The sequence below is a fragment of the Panthera leo genome, chromosome C2 (assembly GCF_018350215.1).
Source record: "Panthera leo isolate Ple1 chromosome C2, P.leo_Ple1_pat1.1, whole genome shotgun sequence".
Lineage (NCBI taxonomy): Eukaryota > Metazoa > Chordata > Mammalia > Carnivora > Felidae > Panthera > Panthera leo.
Genome location: NC_056687.1, coordinates 55,434,595 through 55,450,292, shown reverse-complemented (window position 1 = coordinate 55,450,292; position 15,698 = coordinate 55,434,595). Strand labels below are relative to the sequence as shown.

At 36.5% G+C, this 15,698-nt stretch overlaps 1 protein-coding gene across 3 annotated transcripts in view; it reads right to left on the bottom strand.

Moving 5' to 3' along the window:
- LOC122229658 (T-cell receptor-associated transmembrane adapter 1) overlaps window positions 1–12,037 on the bottom strand; it is a 38,485-nt gene extending 26,448 nt beyond the window's left edge. Inside the window, exon 1 of one of the 3 annotated variants that reach the window (XM_042955002.1) lies at window positions 11,753–12,037. Coding sequence is in view for 1 of the 3 variants with exons in the window: in XM_042955004.1 (XP_042810938.1) it covers window positions 11,753–11,759 (7 nt within the window). In the remaining 2 variants the exon portion in view is untranslated. Of the gene's footprint in view, window positions 1–8,273; window positions 8,353–11,752 lie in introns of those variants that run through there. The other 2 variants (XM_042955004.1, XM_042955003.1) reach the window with 2 other exon arrangements.
- Window positions 12,038–15,698: the final 3,661 nt, after the last annotated feature.

Sequence of the window (15,698 nt, the reverse complement as noted above, 5' to 3'; positions counted from 1 at the left end):
TTCATAGAGTCTTAGAAAATTGAGAAGACTTGAATAGTCTTTTATCCTCCAATAAACCTACAAATTAATTTGGTTAAAAACACTAAGGTTTGGAAAGGCCTTATTTATTCATTATGAATATAATCCCATAAATATTTATGAGAATTCTACAACACAGTAATCATTAACTATTTAAAATGTACTACTAATTCTAGGTATCGCACGATACTGCCTACATTCCTAGAATTGTTTATTTGGTTTTTATGTTTAACTGTTTATGAAAAAAACACAAGTTCATACTAAGTCTAAATTTTAAAAATTCTAGCAATAGCAAAATATAGAATAACATATAAGGTTCTCCACTAGAGCATAAATGGGTCACTAATATTATACTAATTAGCCTTTTAAAAAAACTTACCAGTGCGTCTGGAGGATTTTTACCATGTTATGTTATCTGTAGTGGTGGCATGGAATAACACAGTGCTGTTGTAATATAATTCATCTACCCATTTTTCTAAGATGGATATTCTGATTTTTTAAAACGTTTTTCTCTTACAAACAATAATGCAACAAACTTCATTGGACAGGAATTTAACACATATGTGAGCTTATCTGTAGAAAGAGGATCCTGGGAATACAATTGCTGGGTTAAAGGGAATTTTTAAGGCATGCTTTCAAAGAAAGATTGTTCTCTACCTCCCATTGATAATAGTCCTTTTCAGGTGGTTAATGTAACCAGAATTGTGAAGAATGAGGCCAACAAGCCATCTTAGTTCCCAGATGGGTCTCAGTTTCCTTCTTTGCTATATCACAACACAGAGGTATTAATTTCTGCTTTGTTATCAAATTAATGGTTATATACATGAATTCTGTTATTAAAGACTTCTTTTCTTCTAGTAAAGAAAAAGTCCTAGTTCTAGATTCTTTCACATTTTAAGGTAATTTGAGGGCACACACTATGTTTTCTATCAAGATAGCTCACAATTATCATTTCAGGTTATTCAGTCTAGTACATTCTAATCACTCACCCTTTGCAGTCACTGTATTTGGTGACAAACAAATGAACTTTAGTTGCTACCCAGAGGCCAGACTTATATATATCATCCGTGTTCAATATTAAAAACTATTAGTGAACTTAGACAAGCAAAAAAAGAAAGCTAAGAATCAACCATAATCCTATTATCAAGAGACAATCACTGTGAAAACCTTGGTTCATATACTTCGAATTATTTTTCTCTGTATAGAAATGATTATGGACAGAGACATAAGATTCAATTATACTGAATATACTGTTATCTCCTTTCACCCCAACAATTTATAGTGTGCTTCTTTTCCTATAAATAAAATATGCTTTCCTTTCTTTTAGCGGCCTTATATTCCACTGAATGAATTTTCTATAATTTATTTAAACAATCCCTTATCATTAGACATGTAAGTTGCTTGTGATTTTTAGTTATATAAGCAGTATTGTGATGAATATCTGTAGCTAAAACTATATATCCAACCTTAATTTTTTATTTCAGGTAAAAATTCTTTTTTTAAAGTTTATTTTTGAGAGACAGAGAGGGTGAGCGGGGGAGGGTCAGATAGAGAGGGAGAGAGAGAATGTCAAGCAGGCTCCATGCTGTCAGCATGGAGCCCAATGTGGGGCTCAAACTCTCAAACCATGAGATCATGACCTGAGTCAAAACTAAGAGTCAGACACTCAACCAACTGAGCCACCCAGGCACCCCTCAGGTAAAAATTCTTGATTTGTGAGGTCAAAAGATATACACATCTGAAAGGATTTTGATATCTTGATGGCCCAGGTTTTAATTTTTTTAATGTTTATTTTATTATTTTTTGAAAGAGAGACAGAGTGTGAGTGGGAGAGGAGCAGAGAGAAGGAGACACCGAATCTGAAGCAGGCTCCAGGCTCTGAGCTGTCAGCACAGAGCCCAGCAAGGGGCCCAAACTCATGAACCCTGAGATCATGACCTGAGCTGAAGTCAGACATTCAACCAACTAAGCCACCCAGATGCCCCGTTGATGGCCCAGGTTTTAAAACACAATATTAAGGGGTGCCTGGGTGGCTCAATCAGTTAAGCATCTGAGCTGGGCTCAGGTCATGATCTTGCTGTTGGTGGGTTTGAGCCCCCTGTTGGACTCTGTGCTGGCAGCTCAGAGCCTGGAGCCTGCTTCGGATTCTATGTCTCCCTCTCTCTTTGCCCCTCCCCTGCTTTTGCTCTGTGTCTCTCTCTCAAAAATAAACATTAAAACAAAATTTTTAAGGGGCATCTGCGTGGCTCATTCAGTTAACCAGCAGACTTGGGCTCAGGTCATGATTTCACGGTTTGTCGGTTCAAGCCCCACATCGGGCTCTGTGCTGACAGCTCAGAGCCTGAAGCCTGCTTCAGATTCTCTGTCTCCCTCTCTCTCTGCCCCTCCCCTGCAGGGCTCTCTCTCTCTCTCTCTCTCTCTCTCTCTCTCTCTCTTTCTCTCTCTCAAAAAGAAATAAACATTAAAAAAATTAAAAAAATTTTTTAAACACAATATTAAGAAGATCCTTCTCAGGCTGGTCTGGCCTGTGATCCTATTAGTTAATTGGCCCTGACTTTATGTTTATGGCTCTTTTGGTTCAGCCACACTACATCAACCCCCATCCTGATAGCTACTATCTTCCCACACACTGTCTCATGTAGTCTCCTCCTTCGTGGTTTGTGGAGGAAGTTGTCCCTTTGTCTTTTCTCTGGAGCCTGTGACATGGGTACTTCATGAGAAGGCACCTGCTCTTATCTCTGCCCTAAGCATAGAGAACATCACAACACTTTTCTTTCCTTACCATGAACTGTTTCCACAAAATGTTGCTTTAAGTTTTCTAATTTTAGGACTTATCTGCTATACTTACCCAATAATATACCCTGCTCCAATCGTTCTGAAGCACTTATGATGCTCAATAGATACCATACTTACATTTCATGTCCTTATGTCTCTGTATATTTGCTCCTTTGCCTGAAATGCCTTTCTCCTCAGCTGTTTGACAGATTCATAGTCATCCTTCAAGACTACCTTTTCTTTGAAGCATTTGCTCTATGCTGCCTGTCCCCCACCAAGTGACATCTTTTACACCCCCCTACGTTTCAACAAATATTGAGATGACCATCTATGTGTAAAAATCTCTTCCTACTTGACTGTGAACTTCCCAAAGGACAGAAAGAACGCCATATTCATCCTGGTCTTCATGCCTCAATTTCCTCATTTTACCTATTTTTGTGGGGATTAAGTGAGTTAAGACATGTAAGGAGATTTGTAGAAGAGTGTTCCTCGCCAGTAAGATGCCCCATAAATGTTAGCTATTGCATCGTTTTCAAAAATTTTTAGTGTAGTTGACACACAAGGTTACATTAGTTTCAGATGTATGTTTCTATTCATTATACGGTCACCACAAGTGTATCTACCTTCTGTCCCCACACAACACTATTGCAATACCATTGACCGTATTATCTATGTTGTACCTTTTATTCCCATGACTTAGTCAACTCGTAACTGGAAACTATCGTTATTCTTATTCTCATCTCCCTACTAGTGAGACTCCTGTTATTATTTCTGTAACCTATTCAGCACAAAGTAGGTTCTCACTGAACACGTGTCAACTGACTAAATAAAAGACAAGTGGAATAAAGACAGACAATGTAATGACTAGGGCCAACAGAAAAGTTCTGATCAAATATGAGGTCTAGGCACACTCACAATCTAGGAAAGACAAGTTGAAGATCATAGTACATTTGTCTCTAGTGCTGTTGAGAAAAGACCTACCTCCCAGCAGCTATGAGATAGATCCTTGTGAAAAGAAGAGTAACACATTAGGCCGCTGTAATCTTGGTGAAAGTACTCATGAACAACATCCTAATTCTCTCTGCCCTGAACCTACATTTACCAAAAAACCTACAGATTATTATATTTTTTCTAAGAACTTGATACAAGGAAGTTGGTGCTAACAGCTAGGTATCTAATTAAATTTATGGGGTGTACACCACTATAAACATAAAATTTTATTTTCTTGTTTAAAAATCAGTCTTTGGGGAGTTTGGTTAGTGTCAGCGAATTCTCTGGGAAAGGAATTTAAACAATACCACTAGTTGAGGTAAGCTGTATGAGCCAGCTACAACCCTAGGAAATATATGCCTGCATAAAACTGGGATGTTAATGACTTAAGAGTCAGGATGAATAGAAATAATCTCCTCACAGAACACACAATAACTTTCAGAAGCATGAAGTGGGATATGCCTTCATTCCTCAACTTTTGCCTTGAAGACCCATCAATATCTTTACTTTTACTTATTAAAAATGCACACTGTCCTACTATGAGAAGAGAAAAATAAGGGTTTTCTTTATGCTGAAAACATGGTTCTACCTTCATAAATCAAGAATGGCCTCATGAAATAGTTGTTTTTTCTGGTTATTGTTAGCAAAAGAATGGGCAAAGTATAACTATTTATAATTATTGTTTTAGGCAAATATTTGTTATTATTTTTTTCAGCCTACTAGTTATATGCCACAATATAGCACAGTTTACCTAAGAACACATATCACAGCTAGTTTATTTTAGAGTTGACCTGAAAGTTGCATTGTTTTAAATGAAGCATTTGATAGATGTATTAACAATTTACCTTTGGCTAAATTGGGTGACTTGTAGTCTTGTGTTAGAAATAGTCCAGGGGGTCCTGAGTGGCTGAGTTGGGTAAGTGGCTGACTCTTGATTTCAGCTCAGGTCATGATCTCACAGTTTGAGATCAAGCCATGCATCGGGCTCTGTGCTGACAGCATGGAGCCTACTTGGGATTCTCTCTCTCCCTCTCTTTCTGCTCCTCCCCTGCTCATATGTGTGTGCTCTCTCTCTCAAAATAAATAAATAAACTTAAAAAAAAAGAGAAATCATCCAGTCTAATTTTTCCAGAAAAGAAATACAGATGGCCAGCAGACACATGAAAAGATGCTCAACATCACTCATCATCAGGGAAATACAAATCAAAACCATAATGAGATACCACCTCACACCTGTCAGAGTGGCTAAAATGAACAACACAGGAAACAACAGATGTTGGTGAGGATACAGAGACAGGGGATCCCTCTTACACTGTTGGTAGGAATGCAAGCTGGTGCAGCCACTCTGGAAAACAGTATGGATGTTCCTCAAAAAGTTAAAAATAGAACTACCCTATGACCCAGCAATTGCACTACTAGGTATTTAGAGGTATTTACCCAAAGGACACAAAAATACTAATTGGAAGGGACACATGCACCCCAATGTTTATAGCAGCATCAATAGCCAAATTATGGAAAGAGCCCAAATGTCCATCAACTGATGAATGGATATAAAGATTTGGTGTGTGTGTGTGTGTGTGTGTGTGTGTACTCAGCCATCAAAAAAAGAATGAAATCTTGCCATTTGCAGCGATGTGGATGTAGCTAGAAAGTATTATGCTAAACGAAATAAGTCAGAGAAAGACAAATACCATATTATTTCATGTATATGTGCAATTTAAGAAATAAACAGATGAAGATGGGGCGGGGGGAAGAGGGAGGCAAGCCATAAAAGACTCTTAACTACAGAGAACAAACTGGGGGTTGCTGGAGGGGAGATGGGTGGGGGGATGGGCAAAATGGGTGATGAGTATAAAGCAGAGCGCTTGTGATGAGCACTGGGTGTTGTATGTAAGTGATGACTCACTAAATTCTATACCTGAGATTAATATTACAGTGTATGTTAACTAACTTGAATTTAAGTAAAAACTTTAAAGAACATTTACTTTAGAAAATTTGTAATTAAAAAAAGAAGAAGAAGAAGAAATTGTCCAGTCTAGAATTATTGCATCAAATCCTATGACATACACTTTGGAACCTTGATCATTCAATCATGCACATGCTGAAAGGATGCAAAACTGATTTTGGAAGGAAATTTTGACCCTGCCTATAGGTTGTCCCTGGATCTACCTCTGAATGAAAGCGGAATGGGCTTTGATGGCTTTCTATTCTGGGAACATGTCCCAGTTATGTTCCCAAAATGTTTTAAGAGAATATCAAAGTGGTTTCCCTCTCAGCTGACAATCTGCCCTAAAATGGCAACAGAATACTGAACTTCAGGTTATAGTCAGAAAATAAAAATTTAAACACTGTCACTCTGTTTGTTCTCTTACATTTTGTACATTTTCTGTCTACGTTATCAGGGCAAAATAAATCTTGTTTTAAGAAAAAGAACCAGCTGTATAAAACTTGCTACTGAATTAATTAATTATAAGAATTTTATGGACTGGAAGATATTATTTAATATGTCATTCAGTATCTCAGGTAGAAGAAGCTGAGGATCTCCTCAAGGACTGTCACATTTTTGCTCTTCTAGTTCATGTGAAAATTGCTATTGGCCATCTGTCTATATGTATCGTTTGATACACAATCTATCTTAAGAAAATCTCTTGGATAATATGATATACTTATTTTTTATGACTTAATCGTATCCCTTGCTCCTTGTTTTCCTTTGTCTTGATCTATTTGGTTACCCTTTATACTGTGCTATATACATCTATTACCTCTCTTTCTAGGGGAGAGGCGAGAAAGCAAATAAATAAATAAAAAGAATAATAGATTTCTAAAACTTATCCTTGAGAGAACTAACAATTTACCTTCTCTTTAGTGTTTTTTTTCTTTCTAGTTCTCATAGCGTCTAGTATTTAGTATAGATTCAATAAATGGTTATGGTTTGGGTAAATAAAGTAGAGCACAGTGTAAAAAGGTATACTTCAAGGCAAAACCCTTAATCTTATTTTTATAATTACACTGATTCTAGCTATAAAATATCCTATCATTTGCACAAAATTGTATTTCAATTAGAAGTTTCCCTTTATTCTTTGTAATTAAAAGGAGCACTGAAAAAGTTCTATCAGTCCATTAATTGGGACAAGAAGATAATTTGTTTTCAACTACAAAGAAACAACCAAATCAATGTCATGTGCCTACATTTTACATAAAGGGTTTAAGGAAAGTCCTGGTAATTTTCATAAAATGTGTCAGGAACAGTAAGGCCAAAACACAGGCCAAATTCTGAAGGGTAGGGTATACTTAGCATAGTTTCTGGTTTTCCTATTGATTTTGGGGGTCTGCAATTCCCTATCCAGACTTCTGTTTTCCAAGATTTTTTTCCTTGTGTAATGTGATCTGAGTTTTAAACAGGAAGCTTTTCATTTAGAAGCTTTGTTATTTCATGACATTCTTGATAGCTTTAATAGTTTTTTTTATATTTTAATTTTAAGTAATCTCTATACCCAATGTGGGGCTCAAACTTACAACCCTGAGATCAAGAGTCACATGCTATAATGACTGAGCCAGCCAGGCACCCCAGCTTTCATAATTTTTTGATTGTCAACAAATGCCCCCATTTTGAAAAACAAAAAAACATACACAGATGAGAAGGTATTGAGTAGCTACATGGTGGAGATTTTCAACTTGAATGGCAGATCCATATAGATGCGAATACACATGCACACGCACTTTCATACCTCCCTTTATCCATATTCAGTATATCTCCATATGCATGTGGATATCTATTCGGTACAGATAATGCTTCTTACAATGCTGGATTCACAAAGTGCTCAAAAATTCTTGCCCAACAAACGGAATCTTTACTATTATTATTCCATAATTATAGTTACTTTCACTTAAAAAGCTTTTATCAATTTAAAAAGACCTCCCACACAATTTGAATTTAGCTATTACACTGTTAAAAAGCCAAAGGCCTCAAGAAGTTATTAGTGAGGCAATGACAGCTAGGAAAACCATAATTTAAGTTTCTATATAGCATTCAACTGCCAAGGGTTAATAGTAGTAGCTTTAATTATAAGACCTCTGACTCCCTTAAAGCCAAGAGTACTTGGCAGCCACTGTATTTAGAATTCACACTTGCATGTACTCTGGAGGGAAGCCTAGCTAAAGCAAATGTATTGTCTTTCTGCTGACAGATATGACTCCTACAGAAGCCTTTATTTAAACAATTAACAACAGAAAAGCAATACATATAATGCCTTAATTGTTTCTCCTTCAGGGAGTCTGTAACTGAGACCAGTGCATACGTTTATAGTATATAAGATACGGCTTTTCATGACAGTTTCTCTTTCTTGCTTGCAAACTCTGTCAGAGCAGTGACCTTCTCCTTTTTGCATCCCATGAATGTGTATATCTACTTTAGACACCCCAGAAAGTTCAAAGAAAAAGTTCTGATATAACAATCCCCATGGATTCTACCTATACAGCAACTTTCTTGCCGTGATGATAGTTTGGTGTGGAACTAGATGCATTCTTGATGACTCTTTGTGACACGTTGTCAGTATCCACAAATCCCACCCCCCTCCCCCACCACTTACATCACAATCACCCCATCAATAAAAGGCATTAGAGTCATAGATAGAAGCACTGGAAGGGATTCTCAAATCTACTCCCAGGCTTTTGAGTAAATAAAATATTGTTTTTAATGCCAAATTTGAAATCTGTCAACCTTAAATACGTGTCTTTTGTGACCAGAGGGTTATTTGAAAAGTGGGTGGTGTATGTCGAGGAAGGACTATGATGGAAAGACAGACAACAGCAATACAGGGCATTGGAATGTCTGCTTTGAAGTGTAGAGAAAGAAAGAGTGTAGTCATTTATGAGCTGTGTGACTTCTTACATATCACTGAACCTCACTAAACCAATTGTAAAGTTGGAGGTCCGATCCCCATCTGTGTGACATCAAGGTCCCTCTTTCTAGTACATCATGGTTGCTCTTCAGCAACACTTACTGAATTTGTTAGCATACATGTGGAGTGAGGTGGGGGCAGATTTTAAGACTGTATAATTCCTCCAATACTGGGCTACTTGGCACTTTTATAATTAAACTCTAATTAGGATTGGTCAACTTGAGAAATCCTATTAAGATTGAAGTGTTGCCAAAATCCCTGCTGTTGATGAGTCTTTCTTTTCCTGTATTTACTCCTTCATTTTATTTCTGTACTTACTGTTTTCTGTTGGAGAAGCACCTTAGTGATATCCTCGGAAGATGCCCTGGTTGTTGGGAATTTTCATCCAACAAAATTTTAACTACTATGTTACTTTAATGTTTTAAGAAGGCCTGTTAATTTTTTATCTCTTCTTTCTAGTTGGGGAACACTGAGAAAATTAAATGAAATTTAAAATGCCCAGAAATGTGACCAGTAATGATGCTGATGATAATGACAATGATGATGATTATTTTGTTTTTTAATTTTACAAACCCTTGGGTTGAGGGTAATGATATTTATTATCAACTAGCAATTTGTGCACAGTTATTTCTCAGAGTTATGATTAGTAAGTGACAATCTTTCCCGAATTGACTTTCCTTAAAATCACTGCAAACATTAACTAAATTAAATGATGAAACACGTTGTCTTTGACCCATCTTTAATTTAAAGAACATCTCAGTTTAAAAGATGATTCATAATTTAGTCCTACCTAGTCTCTAAAGGAAAGGCTTACTGTCCTCAAAAAAGGAGATTGAGGCTCAAGGGAAAAGAAAACCGAGTAAAAACAATGAAAATTCTTTTTTTGAAAAACAGCAATGTGTAACTAAATCGTGGCACACTCTTTACACTAAGGGTAGCCCACAAGAATTGTTTTTGCCATTTGATTCAGCTAATATTGATTTTATGAGCATGCAGAAACACAGTAGGAATTATGATACTGGCCCATTGATTGATGCAGCGAATATAAAGCATGTAGGTAGAAGAAAAGGAAAGATTTGCATTTTTTCTTTTCATACCTCGTTTTACTTAACCAGGAATAATTTCACTCTTTCACACTTATTTTCTTTTTTAACCTCGCCTGTCTAAATGTAAAACATATTGTAATCTGACTCTCTTCTTTCACATTGTTCTCCCCCTCTCCTTTTAAGATCTGAGTCTTTAACAGCAAACATTTGGTATTTTTATCTCTTCTGTGGAATCGCAGAAGCTCTCAACCGACCATGGAGGAACTCCTATGTTACCTCGAAAGGGAAAATCTAAACTTGGAAATGGTATGAAATTTTATCACATCTATCGTAAAATTAGAATTAAGTAATCCTGGAAATAGTTGAATGCCATATTCACTGCCTTTGACCTTCCCACACTTCCTGAGTTCCCCAACACCATCAGCTCATGGCCACTGTAAATAGTACTGCCATGTCTATTTTTTCCAGGGCATAGCAAAACTGCAACAATTGATTTTGTTCTTTGCTAATCTATGAACCTGGAAAAAAGTGAAGACAGGTGCAAAAATCGTATGTATCCTACGTAGGTATCATGCGATTAATCAGCTGTGTGATTAATCCAATTAATTGTTTTTAAAATTTGGCAAACCAAACATTGGAAAGCAAATTCACGGATTATATATAATATCTTTACCCTATAAGTGGCTCATACAAATTGATCTTAAAAGTATGATAAAGCACAATAATTAAGCAAAAGATGTAATCAGACAATGCACAAATTGTATGATTATAGTTTAAAAACCCATGTGAAAGTGTTCAGCCTTATTATAATCAAAGTAAGTATTATCAATAGGCTAGCATATTACACTTTTTCAGTAAAGATTTTTTTTTTTTTTAGATGATACCAAACTGTTCAGGAGACACACGCTAGGATCAAAGTTACTTGGTAGCAGTCTTAGAAAAGTATTTTGGTAATAATGAGACTTAAAGTGTTCATAACCTCTTGCTCAGTAATTTCAACTCTAGAATTTCCAAGAAAATAATCTTTAATATAGAAAAAGCTATAGAGATTTTCAACTTTCTGTCATTTTAAATATAATACAACTGGATACAACACAGATGTCAAACAATAAAAAAACAACTAAGGAAGCTGTTATTAACCCAATGAATGTCATAGTCTACATTCATCTAAAATGATTAGGCAGAAGTTTTCATAAAAAGGGAAATCATTACGTTCTAATGTTAGCAAAAAATCTAGACATATGATTTTATGTTCATTATTATTTCATGTAGGAAAAGCAAACCATATAGAATGTATAGAAATAAAAGTAGGAAGGGAATACAACATAATATCTTATGATTTTTAAGGTGATGGGAGCTGTGGAAATTTTTTTCTTTTTCATGTATATTTCATAGTTCTCCCACTTTATATGTGTGGTTTCTTTTACAACAAAAAGATTTTTATTAAAGAAATAAAAAGTATGTAAAACAATGAAAGAGGAATGAACTATCAACATGGAACAGACATCCAGCTAATCGATGGGGATTCAACCCTTGTAATCCATGTTGCAAGCAATCGAATTTTCACTGGCCTTTGCAGAATGGTCAGCTCTCTGATATTGACAATTGGATTAATGTCTGGGAAGGTAATAAAATCCCTAAACTCAAAGGAATTAGAATGTGGTTAGTACTAACCAGCTTTATAACTAAACTAAAGAGGAATACGCATGATCAACAAGTTTCTTTAAAAATAACAGATACTTTAAATGGCATAGTTATCAGTGAACACCAGTGAAAGCTACAACTAGCTTTATATTATAAAACCTCCCATTTTTTTCTTTTAAGAGAAAATAATCAACTTATATTCAGTAAAATATTTCAAAGTATTTTCTAATTATACTAAAGGCTATCTCACACTTTAAAAATAACATGTAAACTGATTTACTTCCCAAATGTTAGGTGTTTTTTGGATGGGGACATGGAAATTATTTAGTGAATTTATAGGCATAGGAATAGAACAAAAGAATTAAAAATACCGCTTACCTGGCATGCTTCTTTTCTCAGAGAAATCCTTATGTAACCATAAGGCAAATATATGGATTAAAAATGCTCCCACAAACTTTTTTTCCTCAGTAATGTTGCTCTGTCGCTTTAGAAGTAGTGTGCCAGTAAAACTTGTCTTTAACTGTACCTCAGTTTTCTCTCTCTTCTGTGTCTTGAAATCTTTCGTGTGTACTTTGTTCAGTTACAAACAGGAAATGTGGTGATGGAGGCTTCTAGAGTTTTGATCTGAAACCAGTACGCTCTTGAATTTTTGTGTTACGTGACAAGACCAATCTCACAAGCCTCTGCATTCTGGTATTTGGATTTCTATCAATACCTGAATCTAATTTAAAAATAATAGTGAAAGCAAAGCCTGGGGGTGGATCTCCCACTCTTTGGAGAGAATCCAGGGATCTCCTCATAAGTGAGTTCACATGGAAACAAAGTAAAACATCTGACAGTAGGGAGGAAACAGTGAGAAGCCCAGGTGTGCACAGCTGTTAGCTGTGTTTTCTTTGAGGCACCATGGAGGAAAAGGGATTGGTGCTTTTTGAACATTGCTATGTTGCAGGCGCCTTCTTTACCTGGTCGCACTGGGAGACCTGGTGCCTGCCTTCTATCCTGACAACCCTCACTGCAACCAGGGTGAGGTAAGTCCCTCTGTCCAATCTAGGGCCGCTTGGCAACAAGCTCCCGCTCTCAGTGCACAACCAGTAATCTGAAGTTCCTAAATGTTGGCGTGTATAAGTATGTTAAGTGGCACTACTTTAGCATGCATATTCCTGAGCCCTACTGAATCGGAATATTTGGAGCAGAGCCCAGGAATCTGAATTTTCACAAGTTCCCCTGGTTATTTTAAAATATAGGTGTTCTGGACAGTGCTCTAAAAACAGCATGTATATGTCAATGGTGTGTTTTATTTTTACCTTTACTCAGATAAAGATGATCTCGGCAGGATCTGTGAGTACGGTTTGTATGTGTTTTGGTGTACATATATTTGCTGCATATTGTGTGCCTATGCATATTTGCTCATGGATCCCCCCAGTTTTCTTTAATTATAGAAGGATGACGAGCCTGAATCCAGTTTACTACAAAAGGGGATGTACACAAACTTTAAGAACTTGAAGGAAAACTTAAAAATGAGACCTCTGACGCACAGACTCAGCACAAAATATTAAATGACATGCAGGATATCTTACTCTTGCTGATTTCTCTAAGATTCTTGGGGGCAGGGAGAGTACTGATCTAATCCATCATGAAAACCCCAGCATCGACAGTAATGTCTGGCATGCTGTTAAGTCTCAATAAATATTCTCACAAGGATGGAATAAATAAAATAATGTTAATCTTCTGCTTTCTCCTTGCTCTATTATAGAAAACAACCTCCAAGTAATCAAAATACAGTGCTTCTTTATTCTTTGAATGGGGTTGACTAAACACAGATTTTTCCACTTCAATCACTTTCCCCCCAAATATTTCTTGTGAACAATTATTGAATCAGAATCTGTAAAACTGAAAGAGACCATAGTCTAATCTAAAAAAGCATTTCAAAATGTGTTTCATAAAACACCAGGCCTTTAAGAAAATTTGTAGAAAAAATGCTCCTTCAACAGATATATTTAGAAGAACTATTATTTTCACCTTCATGGATTCATATTAGTATATTAAAGGCTTAGGTAAGTCCTACAAAAAAGTGAGCCTGAGTAACCATTTTAACAGAGCTTTTTCTAAAGCTATTTGGCCAGAGAACTTTTTGTTCAGCACTACCCATTAGCAGGGTAACAGGTTGTAGGAAGCAGGCGTGGATACCCACAGACTGAGAGCTCAAGGGAGTAGAAGTCTCAGGTTCATGTAGGGAAGAGAGGACAACAAAGAGTTAGAAGGATTCATTCAAGAATTAGGTGGGACACAGGACTGGAAATTCATTCAAAAGAAGAGAGCCCAGCTGTGTGGCAGTTTTGAGGGGTTGAGCTTTGGACCTAAGATGGGATAACTGGTCAGGAGGATAGAAGCCCCAGGCTCAAAAGGGAACTGTGTAGATCACCTAAGCAGGAACATGGAACCATGGGCAAAGTAGATGCCCATTTGTATTAGCTGGGGCCTCCAGAGAAAGAGAGAGAGAAGGGATCTCAGTACTGGAGATTTATGTGCAGGCACCCCCTGTTAGAGCAAAAACAGTGCGGAGGATGGAGAGAAAAGCAGCAAGGATGCCCTGATTGACCACAAAGCACAAATCCAGAAACAAGGGCATTCACTAATTGGCTTTGGATATGAAGAAGGTCAGCTTTAGTAAGAATAATTCAGGTACAAATGCAGGAATCCTATGGTTAGCCCAGGAGGTGTATGTCTCAGGATAGTCCAACAGGGAGATAGATTCAAACCAAGTGAATCAGTTGTGACAGTACCCAAAGCTGGCTAAGGGCTTCCCTGCCCCAAGTCTGTGACCTTCCACATACCAGTCTGCAGAGATCTGGGGAAGTCAAGAGCAGAGGAGACAGGCAGAGACCAGGAAAGAGTATATCCTACTCCTTCAGGTCAGTAAGGCAGCCTGTGATACATGCTGAGTGATTCCTTAATGGCTTAACAGAGTTCATGAACATGATGCATGATTGGCATCTCTAAAATAGTACAACTTAGGTTGATAAATCCAAATCACTGCACTATTTCTAATTATTCTAATATTTTTGAAAAGCAATCTGCATGACAAGGTTCTCCATTCTATGGATTTATACAATCAGGAGATAGAGCAAGATTGTCCAAGGTCACACAGAAAGTCTGTGCCTGTGCATTACATAGCTCCACATATGTTTGAAATTTGCCAGGGGGGTGGGAAGATAGGTTTTCATTAAATATAGGTGGCTGAGCACATGGAGACATTATGAGAACATAAAAAAGCCTAGGTATGGATTTATGTGTGTTATGAAATACATTAGTGAGTACAATCAGATATTTGAATGATGCCTTCATGAGTCATGTTCAAATAATAAATAAATATGAGGCTTCAGTAGTACTTTTTAATGAGTTGGGTTATCAAAATGAAGTTTAGCAGATAGCTGGACTAAGCAGATCTGTCCTGACAAGCTTGAAGCAGTTAAAAATGTAGGAAATGTGAGGGGAAGGTATGTAGTTCTGACGGGCACCTGTCAAGAAGTGAGAATTTTAAGGCCAACAAAATTGAGGTCTTGTTGCCAAAAGAAAATGAAAAGTACGTCAGAATGACAGCTGCCATTCAGAGCTTACACACTCAGAAAAATGGGTCATAGAGTATAGAAAGAAGCCCAGTTTTCAAATCTCTTTTTGGATGATCATCTATATTTTATTTTAATCTTTATCACTTCAGTATATTTATTTATATCTGTATATATACACACAAATATATATTATATACACACACATACATGAATATGTATTTTAAAGTTCAAGGGGTTTCAAACCATTAACAGTAGCTACTAGCAGGGGATTACCTGGGACTTACACTTTACACTTTATAAATTTGTCTACTGTTGAAATTGTTTACAGTAACATGCACTAAATAAAATAGTTGGAATAAAAGGTGCCTCCTTATTTTGAAGGCTCTTTGGAATAACTTTGTTTTATGCAAATAGAACTTATCTCTCTGTGTGATTTTTCCTTATTCTGGTAAATCATTCTTTAGTATGACTGAAGCTGGTATGCAAACCACTTTATGAAAAAAGGGGAGGGACCCTTGTCCTTCCAATTATGCTGTTGTAAATTATGAAATTATTCCAAATTAATTAGGGTGTTACAATTGCATCTGATTAGACTATACTGATGATTCATATTTTCATTGACTTTACACTATAAGATCCTCCAGAAAACAATTATTCCAGTGAAAAGTTAAAACAAGTTAAAAAACAATAGAACAATGTGTGGATTTGGCATAAGATTCTCAGCTCTTTTTATTATACTTATCATAACCCCATAG